Genomic DNA, 27,527 nt, shown 5'->3' on the forward strand with positions numbered 1-27,527 from the left:
CTCGCAGAATATTGACACACGCTTTTTTCCGAATATTTTCCGCGGCCAGTACGAGTGCAAGGCAGATGTTTTCTGGATGGTACAGTATCAAGTTTATGCTCAGGATAGATATTATATATTGCGTAGCGGTGAAATATAAGAATTTGACATTCCTAAGAGAATGATGTTTTTTTTGAGAAAAAATATACTCAAAATATATAGTCCCAAGGGGAGTTTCACCTATATAAAAGGCGATATCTGTTATATTATATAGCAAAATGTCAGTAGAATATCTGCTGGGTCGGCTAGGCAAGGTTCTATCCTAGTTAGTTGCGAAGAATGAACAGGCAAATAATTACTAATAAATAATTCATTGGCAATAAAATATTCATTTAGGCATTGTACATTAACAAAAGAATTTCCATCAATAATTCTACACTTTAAAGCAATAAAATGACTAAGTAGTTCGAATAATTAGTAAAAATTCGTCTTCTTTTAGCGCGCTGCATGTACGAGGTTGGTCTTGGGATTATTGGCCAATTACATTCACGTATTTAGATAGGCTATATAATATAACCTTTTAAATGACATCATACTCACGTTGTTGATGGCAGTGCAGGTACACAATATCACCAAGGTTGACACAAATTGCATAATCCCAGTAAACACTGAAATACAAGTTCAATGGTTAGTTATTATAACCATTAAATATGTAAACCAAATAACTATTAATATAAATTCTTTTGTAGATATTTCGAGAAAGGTTGTAATTAAACAGATTCATTTTACTTTAAAATCTTTAACACACAATTCAAATTTTGAAATAAAACATGCCAAAATAAATTTAAAGTAGTACAAATTTCCTTAAAATTAGTAAAAAGAAATGTTAGATAAAGTATAGCCGATATCCAATGTCTATCCATTTGAAATAATGTGCTACTCGATATTCCGTATAGAGTATCAATAATGTACAGTACAATTATATCAATTTGATTGTGCTATCTATTTGAAATAATATGCTGTCTGTTTGAAATAATTCTTAATTAAATTTTTTTATTTTAAACATGTTGTGCTATTCATTTTAAACATTGTGCTAAACAAGATACATATATTTGATATTACTGTATATTCAAATAATAAAAACACAATTGATTTATTCCAGGCTTGGTCTTCTGTTTATATCGTAGCTCCATCAGTCGTATTCGGTGACTTCCCCACAAGTGTTTTCTCAGAGCAGTGTCATATGGTGTTCCATATGCTATTTTTAAATAATGTACCAACAATGAATACCAAGATATTAATTCTGTACAGAGAAAGCTCGAGCAGAAATTAAGCACTACTTTTGCCAACAAATATTTACAATCTAAAGCTTGGAAGTAAGCGTTACTTTTGTCAACAACAAAAAATGCAGCATAGAACATCTAAAATGATGTACAATTTTTTACAAACACAGAATTAATATTATTCATTCATAACTTTTAAGAGCGATTGATTACAAATATCAACCTATTTCATAAAAAAGTGGCCAAATGGCAAAAAAAAATTTCGCCACAAAAATGTGTAACCAAACCAAAAAAGATTGATTGACCACCATAAACCAATTTCTGAAGTAAAATTCTCTGGACCTCAAAGTGCACACGAACGTTGATCAAGCTACTAGAGTACTTTCACTCTGAAAATCTATTTTTTTTACTTGACCACCTACTGTAAAGGTCGATATTTATAGACAACTGCTCTTAAATATTTCAATGGCATAAGCAAAGTCAATCAGGCTCGGACCTTCAATAAAAAAGGGCCTTAAAAAACTAAATTACTATGTTAGGCCACATTTCCATAATTTATCAAAACCCGTCGAACCTTCCCTGCTAGTAATTAATATAAGAAGGTATAGCCAAAATCATTAGAAAAAAACAGAATAAAACATGGCAAGATTTAATTTTGTATTTTTTTTTCTCTTTTGTGGGTTTAGCCCACTTTTTTCATTATTCCATTAAATGACAAAGAATACAAGGATTAAATATTTAAAAAATGTGTTTATAACATGTATGTACATAATATGGTTAAAAGTGATCTTTTTAAAACATATCTTAATTGGATATCTTTTAATACAAAATTGGTTTTATTGGCAAAAACCCTCTTATAAAATTATAAAATTATACAATTTTGTATTTTTATAGTACTATACAGATATTGCCTGTTAGAGGTTAAATACAAGATTTGACATCCCCGAGGGAATGATATTTTGTTCGATGGAATATTATTTCCCAAAGCGTTAATAGACAGGGGCCATTTCTCAAAATACGGCCTAGAAAACGAATCAAGAAGCATCTTTGGGTAGAAGTTGGGATCCACTTGATTTAGGATATTTCGACCTCGCTTATTACGAATATGGCGGATCCCAAGCGAAATTCGGCCATCTAGGCCCTTAATTTGCATAATTAAAAATGGCGGCCATTTTTTATAATTACCCTATATCTCGAGAACCACTAGTCACAGATAATTAATTTTGGTCTCAAAATATTTTAAATATATGTTTTTATATTCATATTAATGACACATTTTCTCAAAAAATGGATGCAAGTCTTATTTCTGACATTTTGACCTTTGACCTTGATTTATCGTATCTCAGTCACCAATAATCGGAGAGACACGAAATAGGGCTCAAATTGTTCAGAAAGTATACATTCATATTTATTATAATGAAATTTTTTTACAAAAAATGGCCGATTCTACAACTATTGACCTTTGAACTATTAGTCAAATATAATAATATAATAATAATATAACTTTGAAAATTGTGGTATTATGAATTTTTTTTTCTTTTTAAATTGTTTAAAACATGTGTGTTTCTATCCAGTCTAATGGCACATTTTGTACAAGAATGGCCGATAGTATGGTTATTGACCTTTAAACTACAGCATAGGCCTACTGTATACTAAATATAATATAATTGCATAACTATGAAATTATTTATACACAATAATAATTAGTAAAATTATAAAATGCACTGCCATCAAATATGATGTGTTATGATTTATATAGATTTAAAAAAAAATTTGAACACGCAAGTTACATTTGTTGAAATTTGAAATTTAAAATTTGAAATTACCTGCCATCAATATGATGGAGTATGATTATAGATTTTTTTAAATGTGAACATGTCAGCTACATTTGGAAATTACCTGCCATCAATATGATGGATGATGGATTATGATTATAGATTTAAAAAAGAATTTGAACACGTAAGGTACATTTGAAAATTACCTGCCATCAATATGATGGATTATGATTATAGATTTAAAAAAGAATTTGAACACGTCAGCTACATTTGGTAATTTGGAAATTACCTGCCATCAATATGATGGATTATGATTGTATAGTACCTGCCATCAATATGATGGATTATGATTATAGATTTAAAAAAGAATTTGAACACGTAAGCTACATTTGAAAATGACCTGCCATCAATATGATGGATTATGATTGTATAGATTTAAAAGAAAATGTGAACACGTAAGCTACATTTGGAATGTGGTTTCAGCAAAACGCAAACTTCTCCCCTGAGCAACGTGCCAAAGACATTTTTGACATTCCATTTTCAACACGTGTACCTCTCTCGCAAATATACAGCAAGGTCAAAATTCATGACTGGGTTTATGTTCTATTGAACATAGTGTCTCTAATTAGTATTCTATTTCACAAACCTAACTATTTGTTATGTAATCTCTATTGACAACAAATAACATTTTAACGAACACTTGCTAGTATACCTTCTGTCAGCCTCTTCTCCATCACTGGAGTTAGTGCTTCCATTCATCAACTGGTTCGGCGTCCACTTAATGGTTAACAAGTCAGCTGATTGGTGTAATGATAAGTACCCTGGAGTTTGTTCAACATCTTCCTTCTGTAAATATATTATTTGTTTAATAATATACAATGATTAAAGCAATTAGTAAGGTAATAGACAAATTAAAAAGTGGTAAGATGAAAGAACTATCCTCTAGCCTATGCAAAAGCACCGCTGTCAATCATACACAAACGCCTTCTTTGAATACCATATAGTGATATCGTCAATATAATATAAAATCTTTTAACATCGTCATGACAGGAGACATTGTAAAGTACCTTTCATCAAATACTGATGCAAGTCTTTCTCTTTTATTTGTACATGATATGTGGAGTATAATTATGAAAGTCCCAAATTTACCCATTCTTACTTAAATTAACAAAAATAATGATCAATCAATATGATAGATTATCTTTATTAATCGAAAGAAAAATGAAATATCAACATTGGACTTACTGGTTGAACAAGAACATTATTTTTCCCATACAGTAATGTTGCTCTTGAATTCTGATGTAGTGATTCTACATAATCTTTTGCTGACATCTGAACACAGTTATCACTATTACTCGTTGTCATTTTTCTCGACTGTATATAAAAACACATTTTCATTTTCATTTCAATATTTTTCAATTGTGAATTATATAATCTTTCTAAGAATATGTTCTGTAAAACACATTTAATAGAACAAAATGCAGGAATTATGGCTAGCTAATTTACAAAAGCAACATTTAACATAATGTAACGATAAGATAATGAAATCATCTTTTACCTATAAATATAAAAATGGTTCTATAAATCTATACAGTTGTTTTAAACTGCTGGAGTGGATTAGGGGAGATGTAATGTACAGTAGTATCCAGAAAACTTATATCATACCCTCGCAATTTTTTTGCAGACAAAACATGGTTAATTAGGTAACCATTGCACAGCCCACATTCACTCAAGCGTTATGAGTAATTCATTTCTATAGCAAACTAGTAGTTTTACCTTCAAAGAAAATTGTTTATCAACACAAGACAAAGGCCAAGGCATGTCAATATTACCATAGAGATATTATCTCTATGATATTACAGAACAATGAAACTTGAGCTGAAGGTCAAGATTCCCACAAACATGGAATGAGTAACTGGCCAATATGCTAAGACAATGTAAAACCCTAGATTTATATTGCAGTAACTATTACATTCAATTATGGGAAACGTATTGTAGTGTCTATAAAAAGGGCCTTGTCATAGAAACCTGCAATTGTTGAATAATCTAGAGCTAATGGTTATACTAAATGTGTAATTGGTGTGTTTACTCTACAATGTAGTATTGTATAATCCAGCAGTGTAGTGATTAATATGCAAAGATACATGGCAAGTCGTATTGTATAGCTACAGGGAGAGGTTTAGTTACGGTAGGTACTTAGAGCAGGCAGCCAAGCATGTTGTTGTGTTGGGTACAGTGTTGGTAAAAGTATCAAATTGTGGGCGAATCCGTAGAGCGATTGTGGAATCCATTCTTTAGTTAGCTGATAGTTAACAGTGGCCTTCTCTGTTGAGAGTACACTCCACTCCTGTATGTAGTTAGTTGTTTCGATGGTGAGTAATAGTAACTCTAGCCATGAAACACCTTAAAGACCCCTTCCCTACGTTTTTTAGATCTAATTTAAGATCACAAACTATATTTAAAGATGTATTGTCACTTGAAACACAAAAAAATGAAGGTAAAAATATTCTAAATTTAAATTGGCCATATTAAAATGGACTTGAAATGGATTTTCGATTTTCAAGAAATTCACACATGTTATTTAAATGTATCAAATTAACACAAACCCATACAAATAAAAACAAAATGTATAGTATTTTGAGTAAAAACGAAATTTTAATATACCATGGTAAATTAGCGAAAATTACTCACGCCATTGCAATATTCTATTTCAACGGCCGTCGGAAGCCCCTATATTCACGACGTCACATATACACACGATGATATCGAGAGCATGTATGCCGCCCGATAGTCAGTGAATGATCGACGGCCTGGAAAGATACCCGAAGCGTTGACACTAATACTAATTTATTCAATATCTAATGTTGTTGAAATATAGGTCCCTAAAATGTACTTCGTTTGTTCTAAAACCCGAATTTAGAAGGCCTACCTCCCAAACCTTTACTAGGCCTAACTAGGCTAGGCCCCCAATCCAGCGGAGTCGATCCACTACCCACATCATGCGGCGAGGCTCCGTTTCATGTGCATCCAAAGACCAAAGCGATATCAACAACTTGCTGCGCTCATTGTCAAGCCAAAGTAAAATATGAATAAAATTCGTTTTCGAACTGCCTGATTCGTGACAAATAAATTATCATCTCATATTACTAATTTAATTCTGCTAAACTAAAAACTAAAGAAATTAACACATTTTAGCAGTATAAATTACGAACGATATACAAAATACACGAACGGAAAATATGGATACGCATCATTGCGCACGGAGCTGTATCCCGGACAACGTTGCCAGGCCAACTTCGGTATTGCTAGAAAAAACCCGTTGATTTTAAGATTTTAAATCGTCATTTACTTGATAAATAACCGTTTATACGGTAATAATTTTATCTAAAAAAATTCTAAATACGTTTCTGCAAATGCACAAGCATTTTTTAGAAAATACTCCATAGATTTCAAGAGTTATAGCCAAAAAACTGCAAATTGTCCATTGGAGGGATAGGAATATATTCGCAAAGTGACGTCACCCGCGAATTTTTTTGATTTTCAAATAGGGCTTTCCCCAAAAGGGCCAATTTATATTTTGTAACAATATACATTCTATCAACACCTAATAGCCCCCAAAACATCATTCTAAAATGAAAAAAATCGAAAATCCATTTCAGGTCCATTTTAATTAAAACCTAGTCTGAATAAACAAAGTGACTCTGTAAAAGCTAAGCTTTTCATTTGACAGGATGTTAGACAATAGGTCTTTTGTTATTTAAACTTTGACCCTTGGCTTGTGCTACTTAATTAGTTGTTGTTTTATATTTTATTCATTGGACTTGATAATGACCCCATGATGGAGTCGAAACGTCGTTCTCTTTTAAGCGTTATTTTTATATTAAATATTAAAGTTATTCACTTTAAGTCGAAAATTCGAGCCAAAAACAACAATTTTACGTACTTAACAGCTAAATTAATTTGATTACATTTCGTCTGGAAATCGTCACGAGCGAAAGTAAACAAAGATTTCAAACCATGAGTATACATTATGCATGATGCTAATTAGGATTGTTTACAACTCGTCACGGTTGAGAAGGTGTTTTCACACAGATCGCGAGGAAGTTTTATGATTAATGCATACCGAGTAGCCAAATAAGCTCGTTGCATTATGAGATATGTTTTGATAATTTTTGGTGAAAGTTAATAACTATTATGATACTTCAAAATTACCCACTTTTTTTCGAAATCTATTTTTTTTCTTTTTTTTGGAATTTGACAAAGGGACAATACATCTTTAATATAAAAATAAAACTATATGGTCCTACTGCGATAACTTTTTTTTTTTTTTTTAAATGTGAAAAATAAGTCAATTCTAATAATTATAGCAGCCCACTATAAATCCCAAAATGCATTGCGCACGGATTGATATTTTTGTTTTTCTTCTGTAATTCACCCACTTTTCGATTGAAAATTTACAACATACATTTAATACAAGGAATGACCTGGTTTAATGTTTTTAAAGTAATATATATGTATCATTTTCACAAAACGTCACAAATTGTAGGTAAGGGGTCTTTAATCATTGTATTGTGATGGGAAGTGTTGACTTAATTGCATGGAACTCTGGGTTATTTTATTTTTATGGCCGTCTATTTATTAGTGTTTGGTTGTTTTGGACGGGTGCTGAATGACTATCGTCGGTCATCAGCATGTACTAAAGATTGTCTCCAGTTGAGGTCCTCGATGGGTACCGTCAAGCCAAGGTTCTGAGCAGAAATATGAGTGGAGCTGTACGCATAGAGAATGTTGTTTGGGGTGCAGTGAAATTGATTGGAGAAGATAGATTAGCGGAGGTGTACGTGTCTAGTCTGTGATTCATTTATAGCGAGTGGTAGATCAAAGACAGATGAGCAGAGATGTACATACTGTATACAAATAAACTTATTACTGAAAGTTGCTTGTCAACATTTGTATATAAATTAAAAATTACAAAAAAAATAAACTTTCGTATATCGTTACATGCTACTTTATTATTTCAAATGACTATGACAGTGACAGCGAGTATCAACAAATCACAAATGTTATACTTTTTTTTAGTGTTACATTATTTATAAAACATGAAAACAAATAAATTTCATTACTGAGTGAATATCATAAGTGACAATTTTCTCTTATGGAAGCATACCAGAAGTAATGTCATGAGACTATATTTACCAAGGAAGGAAGGAGGAAGAGGGCTGATCAGCATTGAGGATTGTGTTAGGAAAGAGAGTAAGTCATTGCATGGCTACCTAAAAAATACTACAGAGTAGATGCTGCAATTTGCTTTCAGAGTATCAGAAGGAGGAAAGATGAAAAAACCATGGGCTGGAAAGGGAAAGCCCGACATGGAGAGTTTGTGCGACAAACAACAGATGTATCAGAAGAAGATTCTTGGAGATGGCTTAGGAATGGTTTTTTGAAGGAGACAGAAGGTTTGACACTATCTGCTCAAGAACGAATGCGATAAAAGTAGGGAGCGTTCAGATGTTGGCCATCCAGGGAACAGCACACATAAGCCTCTTTCTCACAGATGTGCCTGCAATATACAGGTACAGTGTGCTGGCGTCGTGCCGGTATCGTTACCGGCATATACCCATTCTCATTGAACTATCGTGCCGGAAATATAACCGGTATATACCGGCTTTCTGTGAGAAAAAAGTCGGGCATATTCGGTCAATAAAAAGTCTCTGACAAAATAATTATTGAGGGCGTCCTTTATTGTTATTATTTTTGTCTAGCGATATATGGCAGCGAATGTTAAGTTATTATCTTCCTTTATAGCATATTTATGCAATACATGCTATGTACAGTATATTGTGCATATATTATACATGTAGAGCAATTAGCCGTAATCGGCAATCTGTAAAACACCTTAGAAGGCTGTACAATTTACAAGGCGACGAAGGGTCAGGCACCAACAAAGAGCTATATGGCCTAGCCATGGCCTATAGATTATGCTACAAATTTCTTCTTTAATTTTAAGCAGCTCTCTTATCTCACTATCCCTCCAGTTCGACATTATTATTGTTAATTGAATTGAATCGGCGCCAAAGTGATACCCCGGAATATAACAGCGTTACGTTCTCACAGAATGCCCGTCTGGCATTGCGGGGACTATCCCTAGAATATTACTAGGTCTAAAGGCCCATTTACTGTACACTAGGACGATAACGATCGACGATAAATAGACAAATGTGCATTTTTCATACATAAAACAAAAGTAATATAAAAACTTTTCATTCTAGAACTATAGAATAACCTTCTATGCTTCCTTTGATGAAAATGATATTTTCACACGTCCAATCAAATGACGTCATGATTAGTAAGAGCAATAATATCGTGACAATACAACGATTTTATTGTTTTTATTTATCATGACGTCATTTGATTGGAATTTTAAAAATATTATTTTTATCAAAGACAGCCTAAATGATTATCCTATAGTTCTAGAACGAAAACCTTTCTAATTTATTTTGTTTTATGTAAAAAATATGCATGTTTATATATTTATCGTCCATCGTTATCGTCCTAGTGTAAATGGGCCTTAAAGCAGGTCATGTCGATGCCGGCATGCCGCATGATGCCGGCATGATTCCAAGACGACCCGTTCTCACAGAAAACCATACCGGCATGGTAATGGTATATTCCCACAATATTCCTGGCACACAGCTCTGTGAGAAAGGGGCTATATTGAGAAGACCCAGAAGAACATTAGAGATAATCGATAAATAATAATAATAATAATATCCTGGATTTATAGCGCCTATTGCTGTGAAACCTCTAAGCACTGAACATTATTACCCCGGTCATTTTTTTGCATCAAACACGTATGGAAACATACTCCCATAATGCAGCTAGTAATCAGCGCAAAATTGTGTCTTGATGTAAACCGGGTACCCATTTATACACCTTGGTGGAGAAAGGTAAACGTAAGTTGCTTTTAAATCTTTTTTACTCATTTGGTGGCTCTGAAAGGAGCTGTTTGGCTTGATACAGGTAGAAGAGGTGGGTGGAAATGTGGTAGATGATTGTGAATGGGTTGCATTGGTGGAGGTGCTGGTCTTCTGCATCCCTCATCAATGGAAATGATGCATCTTTTCCAAGGTTGCGTCTGGTTCATTCATCAAGTATCGCAAGGTATTTTAGCACTCGCTCTTTTACATGTATTATTTATCTATCATCATCTATCTATCACCTATCATCTGTCATTAATCAGAATCAGTATCATTTCATTTCATGCGCGAAGGCTTTTATTCAATAACTAGGCCACCGGCATAACATATCGTATGACACCAATAGTACAATCAACTGATAATGAGAATCTTCCACATTCACTCATGATACCTTCATTGGTTGCTGATTTTCCAATTCCTAAAATATACCTGCAGAATCTAATTTATAAATCATCAATAATTTGTATATTATTTAATCCCCATATTTCACTGCCATATAAGATAATTGGGATGATCTTCACATCAAATAAACAATTCCAAATATTAATTTTTAGGTGACCAAACTTTTCTTGTACAGTATTACATTTTTTACAGTGTACAGTGCTTTGTTGCCCTGGTGTGCAGTTTATTTGTCTGGCCTTTTCCCATGTTCCTGTAAATTTGAATGTCACACCTAAATATTTGAATAATTTTACTATTTCAATTTCTTTATCTAAATATGTCCATATTTCACATCTTTTTAGTATTCCACTATTCTTGAATATTGTCATAGCTTATTTAGCAAATCTTGTAAGGCGCATACTGTGTCACTAATTTGTACCAGATCGTCTGCGTATAACAATTGGAAATGTTTGACATGTCGAGGTTTACTTAATGATCTAGCTCAATGACCTTTTGTTTAACAAATGTTCGATGATCACCGGAGCACGCTGTACAACGAGTTCCAAATTTGAGCAGAAAGTAGCTGCTAAACAGATTTGTAATCAACCCCTCGCGGAATATTGGCCATGACATGTTTTTTTTCTGAATATTTTCCATGGACAGTACAAGGGTAGATCAGGTTGTGTTGATTTCTACCAAAGAAATGAACCATTGAATAAAACTTTACACACATAGAACATTATAAACTGAACATACAATAGTACAAAGTATGATGCATAATGATTATGGAAACAACTTGAAAAAAATCTGTCAAAGCAATAAATAGCAAACTTTAACAGTAGCAAATACAGATTATCCGGTTGTGTTGATTTCTACCAAAGGAATGAACCAATGAACATTTCTACATCTATGAAGTGTAGTAATTTAAAATATTATTAACAAAAACATACTTACTTAGTAGGCAAGATCAAATTCTTCAAGCAAGTACTTTATATTAAACAGTTGGGTAAAAATACAGCAATAAATTTGCATTATTGTCTGTTTAGACCTATAATGCCAACAGAATAGATTAGATACATACTGTTAAACCAGGTCTTCTTGGAGATGTAGAGCCTGTTGTTCCGCTATGAATGCGATGTCGTTGTACTAGTTCATCTGCTGGAGGGTCTGTCCAATAATGATCAGGTGTTTTCATTTTTGAATAATCCAATGCACATGGACCAACTAAAATAAATCATATTCAACTCATTATTCGCCAAGAACTTAATATTATTGTTAATTTGTTAATAGTGAGCTTTCGCATTGGGATGGTAGATGAAAGGAGATGGTAATTTATACAAGATCAATCTCTGCCAGCGTATAAGCTAACTATACTCAGTTTCATTCATTATTATCATGAATTTATTTGATATATATTATTATTATATATTTTGATTTAACTTTCAGTCTGAAAAAAAAAACAAGAACATTCACATCATTTCAAAATTGTTCAACAACAAAATATGGTCGATCAGTACAACACTAGAAATTAATTCGTCACTTTGACGAATTATAGGTGATCATTTTTATAATTTTAATAGTAAAAGTTGATGTACGCCATCCTATGACATGATGCATATACAAGTATAGTGCCGAGTTGTACCTATTATGTGTCATATATAATATGTACAGTATACTGTATATCCATATACAGTGTAGCATAGGTGAAAATATGGGACCCACATCATGTTCTGATTTTTGGTATGATGACGTTATCAAAATAAACTTGAAGTTGACAATTTCCAAAGATAATGAAACTTTAGCATGTAGATGCGCAGTGCACGCTCTTTAAAAGTGTTATAAATGTGATGAAAGAGATTAAAAAACTACTTTTTAAATTCAACTGGCCATATCATAACGTCACAACATCCGATAGGCTTAATTTCTAAAATTCATCAGCTGTCACAATGAATTAAAATCATCAAGGTCACCTTTAATTCTGAAGAGCTGTGAGATATTAAAATATACGCTGAAGGTGAAATTACTCTACCCACATTAGTTTTTACGCGTGATGACATCATCACACGAAAAATATTGGCAACTCATGATAAGGATAACTAATTTAGCAAGCACATACTGAAAATCGTGTTCAAACGGAGATGTGCTCTATTCAATGTCATAACCTACAAAAATTATAGATAAAAAATCCTAATTTTTAAATTGAAGTAGCCATTTGATGACGTCATGACATTTTGTATGTCAAATGTGTACATGAATTCATATCTACAACTCAATGGCTTCCCGAATAAATTAAAAAAATTGGAGGTCTGTGGAGCCGTGAAATGTGCAAAAGGTCACATTTGTGCAAACAACCACATTTGTGCAAACATTTTACCTTCAAATGTGCAAACAACCACATTTGTGCAAACATTTTACTTTCAAATGTGAAAATCTGTAAAAATGCATAACCCGCAAATGTGCAAACACCACGCCGTTAAATGTAAAAACGATCAGTTTTGACGTTAAATGTGCAAAAGGTATTCTAAAAATGTGCAAAGAATTTCTTTAACCAAACTCATATTCAATTATATATTTTTGGTTTGTAGGTCTTTCAGAGAAGAAATAACAATAGGAAAAAAAGTATAACTAGATTTGAACTCGTCACTACGGACGAGTTAGGTTATCCGCACCGCAAGGGCCACGAGCACGTCATACGTTAGAATATTGCGCGCAGAAAAATGATTATGCCATTGAAGCAATTTCAGTGTGCTCTCTATTTTGTGTCACGTCTAAGTATATACGGTATACACTATATACTGTATACAGTGCAGAATAGGTGAAAATAAGTGATCAAAGTTATTGACGCTTTTGAACATGATGACGTTATCACAATTTTAAAAATTGTGAATCATGCGAAAGATAATTGATTAACCTAGACAATATAAAAAAATACAGATAAGTGGAAATTTTGGACATTAATATAGTAGCAAGTTATTTTATTAAGATAAGTATACTTCTGTTTGTTATTTTAGGCTAAACTAGGCCAATAATATAATAATTACATCTACTTTACTTCCAATTCTGTGCACCCCCTTTCAGTGTTCCTGTGTTCCTATGCAACACAACAGACGACACTGCGACAGGCACTCCTTTTGCCTTTGCGCCTAAATGCCCAACTAGCCTAGGAGGAGAGGAGGAGAGTATATTCTAAGGTTTTCATGATCTATATATAAATTTACGTAAGGGCAAAATTCGGTAAATCGCGCGTTATTTCTAGAATGTTTACTCGATGGTATATAAAGTTGGTTCATACTTTCGGTACTGATTTTAACCGCCTGATGTAACCCTGTTTAGGTTCAAAGATTTGCCCCAAATAGGGGTGTTTTCCGATCGTGGTATACACTGTCTAATGGATGTCCATCTTGAAAAATACCCGCCACAAAAATGCGAGGAGGCTTCGCATTTTCCTATCTCCTCCTACGATAATTGTTTTTAATAGCTGAAAACCGGTTGAACAGCTCGAGTACAGTATCATAATGTTGAAGACAGGCCGATTTTCTTTAAAAAATACTATTTTGATAGATTTAATATACGTTTATGCAAATGTATTGATTTGCAATGAATGGAACATTCCAAATTATTTGGTTTAACCATACTTGCATACCTCCATGGTTTAACACAAGTAGGTAAATTTATAGACCCTTGGAAAATAAACAGAAATAGTATTGTAATGCTATACAATACTGCAAATAGGTATTAACCACTTTTGATCGCCATTTGAATCAAAAGTGTGTTGGTACTGTTAAATATAATATAAACAAATATGCAGGGGTCCCAAGTCTACCGCTACTCGCGCTAGTCTACCGCTTTTACTACCCATCTACCGCGCTACCGCTATCTCGACGTTTTCTACCGCATTTTGATTTTTTTTACCGCATTTTCAAATTTCCCCATATTTTTGGCCAAATTGATTTACGGTTACACCCAGGCTCAGCCCAGGTCAACAATTGTCAATAGCCAGACAAAAGTGAGGCAGGATATTGAAACAATGTCTATTCATGCAGTCTCCGTGGTCTATTATTGTATTTTTATTTGTATGCACTGCCTTTGTTAAACCGTAACAATAATTTAAACATGCACGGTGTACTACACGCCGGACGGTAGAAAAAAAAGAAGCGTGCAACCAACCGTGAATCAATCACGTGGTAACCGGAATACGCGATTATCAATTTTGGGAGGATCCAAGTTTAAACTAAATAAACGCTTTGATTACACAGTGGTTGGGGCACGTTTTTAATAGTTATTACATTTTTAAACACCCTCATAATTAATGAACTCTACCAATGTTGATCCGCCATCAAAGAACAACAGATCGCACACATCGCACGAGGTTGTTGAGGCGGTGTTTTATTTGGTTTTACCATGGAGGTATACCTCCATGGTTTTACTGTACGATCCGATAATACGAACATGTTAAATGATTTAAAAGGCATGGATTCGCCAAGCAAGTAGGCCTACGTTTAATAAAAATTTACCTAAGATTTTCGTAAGCTCTTTTGTTCGAACTTGTTATTTATATAGCAATAATCCACCCGTTCCGGCATGCACGCTAGGCCTCTAGCCTAGGCCTACTCTCCCTCGATCGATGTCGCTAGGGAGTCCGTCGCTAGTGGGGAATTTCCCAGCGATAAGAAATCGGCGAAATAGCTCATAAACGGCCTACATTTTAATGTTATATCTTCAATGCCAGTGTAATTACGTATGGATAAACAATATAAAACTCAATGTTTTTCATCTGAAATAATATGTTAACTCGCGTAATGTAGCATAAGACGGATTCGGAATAGTTATTTCGATTGTTTTTGGGTTTTAAAATGGTAGCTAGCTAGAGCCTAGAAGTAGAAGCCCTAGGCTAAGCCTAGGCCTGTGCCTAAAAAAAATGAGTAAATTCTATTGGGCAATACTATCATGTGTAAATATTGTACGTTATGTAATTAAGTTAAATTATTTTATATACTGAATTTTTAGTTAAAATACAGTATATATTTTTTAAATTCTTTGTACTGAGGATGTGTCCATAAAAAAAATAAGAATGTAAAAATACTGATGGATAAACCTATGTAACAATTTATGTGTAAATATTGTATATACTGTATATGTAACATATTTAGTTAATTAAGAGACGTAAACGACACGCGTGTTGATTTTCAATTCCCCGCGCGTTGACTTTCGACGCCCCGACGAATTGAATGTGGTTCACGACAAAATCTCCTGCAAATGGACTTTCCCAAGTTGGGACCTCTGAATATACTAATAAACTTTATCACTGTGAGTGTGGGTAGCCCCTACTTTTAGATTAAACACATAATAATATAATTCTTTATTACTGTCGGTTGTTTCTCAACGTTTGTATTAATTAATAATTACAAAAATATAAACGTATTAGTGGTCTTTAAATGTACTTTACTATTTCAATCGACCATGAGACAGTGAAAGTTTTAATAAAGTATTAAATCGGAAATGTTTTACTCTATTTAGTGGTATATTATTTATAGGCCTATAAAAAAATATTTCGTTACTGGTACTGGTACTGGTACTGGTTCAAATAACCGTCTCACAGAGACATCTGGTAGCCATTGACTTGAAGTTGGCATTTGGATGTGTTACTTTTAAATGTAGGCCTACAGTATGAGAGTGACTACTACCAAATTACACAGTCACAAAACAACTGAGAGTGGATAATAAAGAAATATATTAAAGAACCATTTAATATAAAGAATATATTAAAAAATTGTTCCTCTTTGTACCTATCCTCATCCCCAACGCTCAACTCTAATGTTAGATACAAAACCCTAAACTCTAATAGATACAAAATTGGGTTTGTTTAAATGAGTCCAAATAACAAATTTGGACTCATTTGTGACAAGTTTCTAGGTGCTAATTTTGGTTGACTACATAAATCACTGTGTCTATTTATTTGTTTCTGTAAAAGACAATGTTTTATAGTCCTGCCGTACGTACATTTGAAATCGCCAGTTTTTTTACGCTGAAATTACTATGTATTCGAGAACCATCTGTGGGCACGAACTAGATGGTACGCGAGCGAAGCGAGCGTACCATCTAGTATTTATATCATGCGTTAACTTTCTGTAGAAAATGAATGGCATGTTGTACAGGAAGCGCACTGTGTTTTGGTGGTCTGTTAATCTCTGATATATATACCCTACAGCCATGTGAATAACACAATGTAATTTAGTATACAATGATTACAGTAACCGCCGTGTCTATAACACAAATCAATAAAACACCAAATACGCCACACACTTTTTTCGGTCATGTACATTAAAGACATTTCATGTTTATTTTATGCCTATGAAATAATAAAATAATACTATGTTTCTCGTTTAATACCATGATTATATAAAAAACCTTCATACACGAGAACAAAATTAACGATATTACACTCCACTCAGTACAGGGGTGTAAATATACCACGCAGAAAGCTTGCACACACGGACCAGGGCGGTAATGGAAAATGGTGTACTTTTGGAGTGATGGCATCAGCATTCACACGAGGAGCGAGCTTAGACAACGTGACGCTGGTGGTAGTAGAAGTGCATGTGTTTTGAAAATAACTCAGTTGTGGTTATTTTCTGAAGATTTTAAATCGTGTTTTCTTTTTAAAATCTTGAATTCATAAATAGTAATTAAACTCTTAACTCTTTCACTACGTAGGCCTTCACACAACTATAGTGAAACCCTATCTCTAGCCTACTCTTCTTAATTAAAAGAGTCAGGTGCGTCAAATCCACATCTAGCGACTGTCGCGGGTTGGTTGTATCTTTTTTTTTCGGAGAATTAATTATTCACCATAATTGGTGTAATCATACAATATTCCTGTTTTAGTTCGTAGTATCAGTGATTTCCGTTGTTTTCCACGTACTAGGCCTAGGCTACATCAATATTAATAATACTAATATTTTGATCAATTACTTAAAAATGCTAAATTATTTTTAAACCTCTGATATATATAATAATAATAATAATAATACCACATATAATTCATGTGTTTGAAATCAAAAGTACAGAAAAGAAGTGAACAAAAATCAAACCCATAAAAATACAGTGTTAAACTTTATATAAAAATAACCTCATATAATATATGATGTGGGTTGTCAACTACAATTATACTTTACATGCTGGTTTAAGAACCCTGTAATAGTTACTTAAACTTATTGAATGCCTGTAACTTTTGTTTAATTTTTGTTTGTGATTGCGATCCAACAAAAGGTATTGTTTTTTGATCGCAATTCCATGTGCTCCCAAGCAATAACACAGGAAGGTATTGTTTTTGGATCACAATAGTATGAGAGGCTTTGTTTTGCTATGCCTCCGATGGAATATACACTATTGCTGATTATATAACACCTAAATAAATTCCTGTCATTTGATTGGACGATTGTGGGTAACATGGCCTGCAATAGTACGCACTATTAAACAATCGTTTAATAGTACTTTTTGAAACATTTTTGCCTACGAAAAAAAAAACGTTTCGCGTATGAAAAAAAATCTAGTATACAAATTACCACCCTAAATTTTAGAAATACTGTAATATGCGTTTAAGCCTTGCTAGGCCTAGGATTGTTTGGTCGTTTGTTGACATAATTAACACAAAAGTAGGTGTGTTTATAAAATCTATATAAATATAACATTTAATATAAAATTATTAAAAACCAAATGTTACCGTTTTTCAATGTGATTGTGAATGAAATGTAGGCCTTGGCTAGGGCTAAGCCCTACCTTATTTGATTCAAATGACAGGAATTTATTTAGAAGTTATTTAAAACAAATAATGAATGTTTTGTGTTTGTGTAATGGTACAAATAATGGCATTTGGTGATTGATAAAAGGTTAAATATCAACTCGGCGTTGCCTCGTTGATATATAACCTTTCATCATTCACCTCATGCCATTATTTGTACCATTACACCCATAAACATTCATTATTTGTACACTAGCTATCAAAAGAGAACAATGCTATTGTTACGCTCGAGTAGGCATGCCTATCTACAGGCCTTGGCTAAGCCCAGAGTCTAGTGATTGTTGATATTAAATATTAATAAAATTGCTTCGTTTTCATTTTGTCACCGAGGAGTTTCTCTAGAAAACTTAATTTAAATCAATATATGTGGCAAATGCAAGCGAAATTTAGACAAATAAATAAATAGATTTTAACATTTTGTGTGGTATGTTGGTTAAAAAGATGGTGTAAATGATGTATGATTTTCATAAAACCTATCATGTTTTATGTTTAAATTGAAAGTGTTCCAGTGGATTGATTTTAATGAAAATTTTGCATAATAATAGTGAATTAATGAAGGTGCGAAGTTTCATTGAAATAAAACAATTAGAATACCCTTTTGCTAAGGCGTAAACTGAAACGCCCTGTTTTTTTTATTTGTCATTTCCTGTTACGTTAAAAGCATTTTTCACAAAACACTGACAGTATTTTAAATCTTGGATTATGCAGTTTCAGTATTTGTGAAAATCTCAATTTTGAAATTCCGACTTTTGTCTGCTTTCCCAAGCATGTGCCACATATTCTATGTTAAAAGGCACAATAAAATAATAATTGTGGCCGTATAACGTTTTGTCGTATTTCATAGGTTTCATATACGGTGAAAGTAGGAAAAAAGCCACCACTGTTAAAAGCCACCAACAATGGACTATACCATTTCAAAATGCAGTGGCATTTGGAAGAGGTAACATGAAAAGTGTAGGCATCCTTTGATTAGCTTTGATAATGTTTCTAAATAACACCTACACCCAAATTGCTATTCACAATAACACAATTAAATAAAAATTGATTGTCCAGCACTCCCACTTTACAATGGTAAAGTCCATTGTTGGGTGGCTTTTTACAATGGTGGCTTTATACAGGGGTGGCTTTTTTCCGATTTCCTATACGGTAGGCCTACTATATCTATATATAAATTATGGTTAATTCTGACATAGGCGAGCACAATGCAAAAACTTCGGTACAAATCTCCGCCTTCGATACCTACCTTATCTATCCGAGATGTACCGCGAAACGTAGATTTGATAACATTAGTGTGCACGCCGACGCTATGTTCCATATTTATATCTTAGGAAGATATTATAAAGAGTTTTTTAACAACATTTATGATTTCAACATTAGATTTTCCTCTCAATTTCAATTCTTCCCGGTCAAAGTAATTTCCGGGTTTAAGATAAGTTCACCTTGCAACGACCTGGTTTCAAATATTTTCTCTCTTTTAAACACAAGGGAGCAGTTAAAATAATAGATTTGACCCTAAAGGTGACTGGAAACAGGCACTTTCCATCAATCAATACAGTGTCCCTTTGGAAGACGAAAAAAAAATCAGATAGTAGGAGTCATAGCCATTTCAGTTTTTTGTTTATTTTAAAACATACCACGTGTGTGTGAAGGTACAGTAGTTAAATTATACTGCAAATTAATAAAGATCAAATTAAATATACGTCATAAAGAATCAGAATATATTGTGGGGAATAGTATTATAAATTACATAGGGAGATTTGATGATAAGACATTTTTCGAGTGAAATCCCGATAGCTGAGTTTTATTGAGTAAGCTTGCAGGAATAACTGTAGGCTATCTTCCTGTGTCCCGTTAGGACCAAGATGTCTGCCCATGTTGCAAGCCGTAATGTCTTCTTTCTTGGGCCCACTCTGTTACGGCAGTTTCAAAAGATGATTAAATTAAATAATGTATTAATAATTATTAGGATGGTATTCATTTGAATAAACGCCTCTCCAATAAAACATCACTTTGAATAATAACAACCCCCCCCCCCCCCAACCCAACTATCCAATAAACGTCCATCCACATATTTATAATAACACAATTATACTATTTGTAGTAGAATTCACCGCACTGTTATCTACAAAATTTAACAAGCATTTGTTATTCTTTTTTACCACTTTTCATATCTACTGTATTAGAGGATTTCATTTGATTATAAATGTTACCATATTATTAAAACTAAAAAATTTAACATATATCCCTCGAATAAGCACCTCCCTCAAATGACCTCCGCCTCCCCAAAGGGCCCTACCAAACAATAAAAACTATACTTTAAAATGTTATTAATCATCTAAAACACTGTGAAACAAAGTAGTTTAGTTTTACGAATGTCAAGCATTTTCAATAATGGTAACCGACAGAAAATGTATAAGGAGAACATTATCATTCCGAGAACCATCGTCTACACTTCCTAGAGGGGGAGCGAGCGAAGCGAGCTCACCCTCTAGTAGTACTAAGCATGCTAGATAGAGATGAGTACGAACATGTGGTACTTTTAACATTTAACAATAATCACTAGACTCTGGGCCTTGCTAGCTAGGCTAAATAAAAATATCGGACGTAAATGCTGTATTTTTCAATCATTGTTCCCCTCCATTCATTGATAACAATGTTGTTTATAACACATATATATATATAGACGCATGACAAAACATTGCAGTTCGTAGAATTGCGATCAAAAACAATACCTCGTAGCTACGCATAGCCATGAAGTAGCCACAAAGCTAGAACGTGGGTTACGTTGCAGACATTTTTAGTTACTTTAGTTTAATACCATAATAACAAATCACACTACTCACATAGCAAAGAAGAAACTATCGGTCCTTGTACTGGGTCAGACATAAGTGCGTCTTTTTCATAATATTTACTGAAATAAATAAGGAATGAAATATTTAAAAACAAAATACTATTTTATTTCTGTTTGTTTATTCTGAAATAAAGCGATCAATCAATTATAATAATATATTATGGAACAATGGTGATCTCTGGGGGTGTCACGAAAGCTCAGATCACGAAAGCTCAGACCCCCTAAGACCTAAGATCACGAAAGCTAAGACCCAACACCTAAGATTACAAATACTAAGATATACTACAGCTTAAAAACAATACTTGTTTATCCATACATAATTTTAAACACAGTAGGTTTCATTTATTACCATAAATATAATTTAATACTACCGCAAAACATAGATAAACTCACATTATTTTCGCCCGTTGAGTAAATGTATATTTTTTCTTTACAACAAACAAACTTGACGGGTTGTTTGTTGGTATATATTTACTCCATTGTGTTGGTTCAGAGGATGTTTTTCTTACGCACCTGCCTTTCTTGTATTTTGACTCCAAATTTGTTGACTAACTTTATCCTGAACACCACACATTAAAATTAGGACTTATAAGTACTTTCAGAAGGAGAAACACATAATAACAAATAAATAAATCCTTTAAATTGATGATTTTACAGATGTGTTTCTTTGTATACTGTAATGTAACTGACCTCGAGCTCCCCATGCTCAATGTTTTTGTTTCTATGGAGCGCCAAAAGAGCAACAATAATAGTACAAGTATAAAAACAGAAAGAAAACGAAACAAAAAAACTTATCATGATTTTTAAATTAAAATTTATTTGCCAGTATTTATTTCTTCGTACTTGCATGATTATACTATTATCATTACAATTTTAATTTTACATTGTTCCATCCACACTGTAGATGGACTCCACAGAGTTTTCAGCCCTCTATATAATTTTTGCTCTTTTGACGTTCCATAGAAACAAAAACATTGAACATGGCCCATGGGGTAGGCCTACTGTACTGTAGGCTAGTCATTTTGTGTGCGAGAAAAACGTCTGTAAAATCATCAATTTAAAAATGTATTTGTTACTTTTTATGTGATTCTTTTTCATGAAAGTGCCAATTCTAAGGTGTGGTATTCAGAATAAATGTTGGGAGTTAAAATACAAGGCAGGTGCGAAAGATAAATATTTGTAATCTTAGGTGTTGGGTCTTAGCTTTCGTGATCTTAGGTCTTAGGGGGTCTGAGCTTTCGTGGTCTGAGCTTTCGTGACACCCTGATCTCTGGCTGCAATTTTGCTCTATTCAATGACGATGACATTTTTAAATTACATGATATATTATATAAAACATCAAGAGAGAGTTGGCAGGTGTAAAATCCAGTAGATATCCTAACCTATCCTAGGTCTTTAAAATCTGAATCAAATGTAGTCTAGAAGGTAGGCTTAGACGAGGCCTAGCTTTCTTTCAATTTGAATGAATGACAAGAATCTTTTAGATATTATATAAAACAAATAATGAATGTTTTATAATCGTGCTATGGTACTAATAATTTCTTTCGCTGAAAGAAGGTTATATTCCACTCAGCTGTAGCCTCATGAAAATATAACCGTTCATCTTTCACATTTTGATCTTGAAATTATTTGATCACACTCATAAACATTCATTATTTGTATAATATAACATGTATTTTAAAATCCTATAGATGCATCCTAATTATTTGCAAATAACATATAAAAATCTAATAAAGAAATATTGATTGAAAGATGACTTCTCATTATATAGTTTTATACTACAAATGTATTTAACTTACGAGCAATTCTCACATAAGTATTCAACAATCTTGGCTAACTGTTTCTCAAAAAGTGCAATCCTTATCCACATGTATCGATGTTGCAATGCTGCTCGTCTTTCCTGAAGGTTATTTTTATCAAAAACTTCATCTGTAAAACTCAGGAACTTTTTACTAAAAATTGGTTGAAAATATACATACTATATTATCATATATTTAAAAATAAAATCACTCTGAAACTGAAGCTTGCATTCCAAATCTGTCCATATACTTTAAAAGAGTAATATTCATTCATTCTTGCAATGAACAAAATAAGAATAACACACAAGATGAAAAATTAGATTCAATTCGTCACTATGACGTTAAAAAGTTAAAAACAAAACTTTTTGCGTGATTTATGTTTTTTTATTTTAAACAATTTCTACTTAAAATTACGTCATACGAGCATTGGATAATTTGCGCACGTTTTTGATGAAAAAGTTAAAAAATTGGTCAAAATTATGCCTTTTTTAAACACTTGTATAGTTTATAAACTATACAGTGGAAGTTATTTTTATTACATATTCTGGAAGTTGATGAGTTGTAGATATCAGATCATAAATTAATATAGCTAACAGGACACTGTGACGTCATTCTATGGCCACCCGAAAATAAAATATAGGATTTTTGTATCTTTCATCAAAGCTCAAGACATTTAATAGAGCGCATCTCCATTTTCACCACGATTTTGATTTGTCTAGATCAATCAACTATCTTTCGCATGAGTTAAAAATATTTTAATTTTTATGACGTCATCATGTCTAAAAATGTAAATGACGTGGGTCACTTATTTTCATCTTTACAGTAAATTTCAATCTATTATAGCTCGTTTGAATAAAAAGTGATAATCATGATTAAAACGTTTTCTGGAAGCTATTGGATTGTAGATACGAATTCATGTGAACATTTTGCCAATCAGATGTTGTGACATTATCAAATAGCCAGTTGAATAAAAAAAGTCGTATTTTCATCTTTTGCGTCATAGTTCATCACAACAATATGTTGTTGCCGAGATAATTTCCTTACGAAATTGCTATCTTAGTGTTTTATTTTTATACCGTCGCCATAGGAATAAATGGCGGGTCCCGCAATTTCCCCTATTCTATACTGTATGTAATATGTTTACAGATTATACTGTATATACTTTACTGTATATGACACAAAATTGACAGAATTCAGCACTAACAACATATCATATTCTTAAGTTCAGGTCATAATGCCATACTCTTTTTCTGTGTGCAATATTCCCGATTTTGATATTGTCTAGGTCAATCAACTATCTTTCTTTTTTTTTTTTTTATCTTATTCTTCTTTCCCAGAATTTTGTGTCACCTGTATCTCAAATTCTTATCAGCGTTACACCGTATAACTGTAGAAGTGCAGGAAACTTCGTTTTATGACTTTATAGTCGCGCAGTGTAAGTTACGCGCAATTTTATGAATTTCGCGTATTTAACTTACCGAGTAGATCGAAAACCATAAGACAATTTAAATTGAAACTTGGCAAAAGTGTAATTTATATTATGCGCTATAACTTTCTATAAAAAAATTTTTCTATCAAAAAATTCCTCAAATTATGCCTTTTTTTAAACAGCCATAGATTCTAAACTACATGGTGAAGTTTATTTTTTATTACTTATTCTGAAAGTAGATGAGTTCTAGATATCGAATCATACATCAATATGGCTAACTGGAATTGTGACGTCATCGAATGGCCACTCGAATATAAAATATAGGATTTTTGTCTCTTTCGTCATAGCTCATCACATTCAATAGAGCGCATCTCTACTTATCTGTATTTCATTTCCCCCCATTTTTTTATATTGTCTACGTCAATCAATTATCTTTCACATGATTTAACATTTTAAGAATTTTTATGACGTCATTATGTGCAAAAGCGTCACTAACTTTGGTCACTTATTTTCACCTATTCTGCACTGTATGTAGTACGTATACAATATATAGTGTTATACTGTATAAACTTGGAGGTGACACAAAATAGAGAGCACACTAACATTTTTTCAATAGCATAATTTTTCTGTGCGCAATATTCTAACGTATGACGTGCACGTGGCGTTGCACTGTGGATAACCTAACTCGTCCTAGTTTTTGTTATTTTGGTCCAAGAAAATGTTAGTTTGTTTGATTATCGAAAAAAAAAAAAAATTAATATGCAATTAATGATGATGTAATCAACTTTTTTTCCCTATTAATTTGAAAATAATAAATCATACCATGATTTATAAAAAGAAATTCATTCACAACGATTTATATTCATTTTAAACATTATTATTATTTCATAACCTACGCTCACGCTAAGGTAAAATTTTATTTCGCAAAATTTGCCAAAGGTCGCCAATTTTTTTTCTTGCAAAATTGAAAATTCTTTAGCAAATTTTAAAAACCATGAAAATGGATACATTTTTTGGTAGATACATCAAATAAATATATAGGTTGTTGTCTTGTATTGTTTTATCTTTATTCATTCAAAATTTGTGATTAAAATACAAATAAAACATGACCACATTAAAATATGTTAAGTATATCTACTGCAGCCTCACCGGCCTGAAACGATACCAGTCGCCACGGCCATAGCCTATAGGAGGCCTATTCAATGGTTGACTATGCCACAGTCGAGTCATATATGATCGGCGTCACCTTTATCAATTATCAGCATATGCAGCCTGCCTAGATAAAGTTTTTTATCACAAACAAATATAAGATAATAAATAGTTTCGTTTGTGTTTTATATGCTTCTTATTCACTTGCGAAAACATCGTAACACACACCACAAACGAATTACGACGTCAGAATTTCAGCAAAGAGACAAACTAAAATTGAAAGCCAAAAGAACAAAGGACAGTAAAGATTTTGATGCATATCGTTCTTTACGAAATAGAGTCACGCTTATGTGTAGAAATGCTAAAGCCTTGTATTATAAGACACACATTGATAACAACAAAGGTAACACTAGAAATATCTGGAAAGGTCTCAGAGAACTTCTTCCTTCTAAATCTACTAATATTCAACCCTCCTTCCTTCTTGAAATTACTGACTCTAAAACTATTGGGAAGCGAATTCCTTTAACTCTTTCTTTGTAAATATAACTACCCAGATCCCTTCTCAAGCTAACTTCCATGATCCCTTATCCTTCTTACCCAATGCCCTTTTAATTTCTCTTTTACAAATATAAGTAATGATTTTGTTCTTAACGAACTTTAAATCCTAACCAAGTCTTGTGGTCTTGACAATATTAACGGTAAACTTTTAAAAACAGCAGCCCCAATTATATCTTCTCATCTATCTTTTATTTTCAACCTATCACTGAACTCTGGTATTTTTTCATTTCTTTGGAAACACTCTAATGTTTTTAAATCCTGCAAAAAAAACCTACTAAACAATTATCGACTAATCTCTATTCTCCCTATATATCCTAAAATTATTGAAAAAGCTGTCTCTTCACAACTGTATTCTTACCTTAATGAAAATAATCTTATTTGCTCTTCTCAATCTGGTTTCAGACCTAAACATTCTACGCTTACTGCAATACCTATGACAAATGGCTTAATATAATGCAACTAACCAAAGAAAACTCATTGGCTCCATCTTCATAGATCTTAGAAAAGCCTTCGACACAGTTAACCATAACATTCTTCTCTCCAAACTTCCCCTCTATGGCTTCTCTTCTCTTGCTTCTACCTGGTTTAAATCTTACTCAACATCACGTAATCAGCAAGTGCTATGGCAACACACTCTCTGACATTAGTTCTGTTTATACAGGAGTCCCGCAAGGCTCCATTCTTGGACCTCTCTTATTCTCCTTATATATTAATGATCTTCCCTCTGCTCTTTCTAATCTAGATTGTAACATACACACTGACATGTATGCCGATGACACTATTATATATTACAGTAACACATCTTTACCCCTCATCGAGCAAAAACTAAATATGACTCTTTCACTTAATATTCAAAAAACAATCAGCTCAGTCACATCTTACAAACACCTTGGAATTATAATTGATAACACTCTTACATGGAAATCGCACACTTCTCCTTTATGTAAAAAACTCAACTCAACTAACTTTCTTCTTGCACGCACCTCTAAATTTGTCAACCAGTCGACATGTCTTCTCCTCTATAATGCTTTATTTCTTTCCCGCTTTGATTGCTGCTGCTCAGTCTGGGGTTCTAACTCTAATACTAACCTCTCTAGTAAACTACAAAAAATCCAAAATAGAGCTTTAGACTAGCCCATACCATTCCTCTTCAGAAAAGACTCCACTACCAACTTGGTGGTCTTACTTTCAAAACCCTAAATCTTCTTGCTCCTTCTGGCTTATGCCATCTCCTCACTAAAATTATTGCCAATGGGAGGATTACTACTCTTCAAATCTCAAAAGGAAATCTTCACATTCCTAAACCCTCTCTTGAAATTTTCAAACAGCTACAAGGCTTTATTTCTACAATGATCTTCCTCTATCTATCCGCAATTCCTATCCTTTTCCTCTTTCAAAACTAGACTTATGACTTTTCTCAAAACTATGTAATCCTTTTCCAGAATTTAAATTGCAAAATAGTAGATCTAAATTTTTATTATATATATTATATACTTTTGCTTAATTTAACATTTCATGTTATTTTCTATATTTCACATTTCCTTA

At 32.9% G+C, this 27,527-nt stretch overlaps 1 protein-coding gene across 3 annotated transcripts in view; it reads right to left on the reverse strand.

Moving 5' to 3' along the window:
* The window catches only part of LOC140044960 (small G protein signaling modulator 1-like), a 173,467-nt gene that overhangs the window by 75,439 nt on the left and 70,501 nt on the right, over window positions 1-27,527 (reverse strand). For 2 of the 3 annotated variants that reach the window (XM_072089681.1, XM_072089684.1), the window contains 6 exons: window positions 22,847-22,999; window positions 21,040-21,107; window positions 11,477-11,619; window positions 4,283-4,411; window positions 3,750-3,883; window positions 580-647 (listed from right to left, as the gene is read on the reverse strand). In XM_072089681.1, coding sequence (XP_071945782.1) covers window positions 580-647; window positions 3,750-3,883; window positions 4,283-4,411; window positions 11,477-11,619; window positions 21,040-21,107; window positions 22,847-22,999 — 695 coding nt within the window. The remainder of the gene's footprint in view (window positions 1-579; window positions 648-3,749; window positions 3,884-4,282; window positions 4,412-11,476; window positions 11,620-21,039; window positions 21,108-22,846; window positions 23,000-27,527) is intronic. The other variant, XM_072089683.1, reaches the window with a different exon arrangement.

Source organism: Antedon mediterranea, chromosome 3 (assembly GCF_964355755.1).
Source record: "Antedon mediterranea chromosome 3, ecAntMedi1.1, whole genome shotgun sequence".
NCBI lineage: Eukaryota > Metazoa > Echinodermata > Crinoidea > Comatulida > Antedonidae > Antedon > Antedon mediterranea.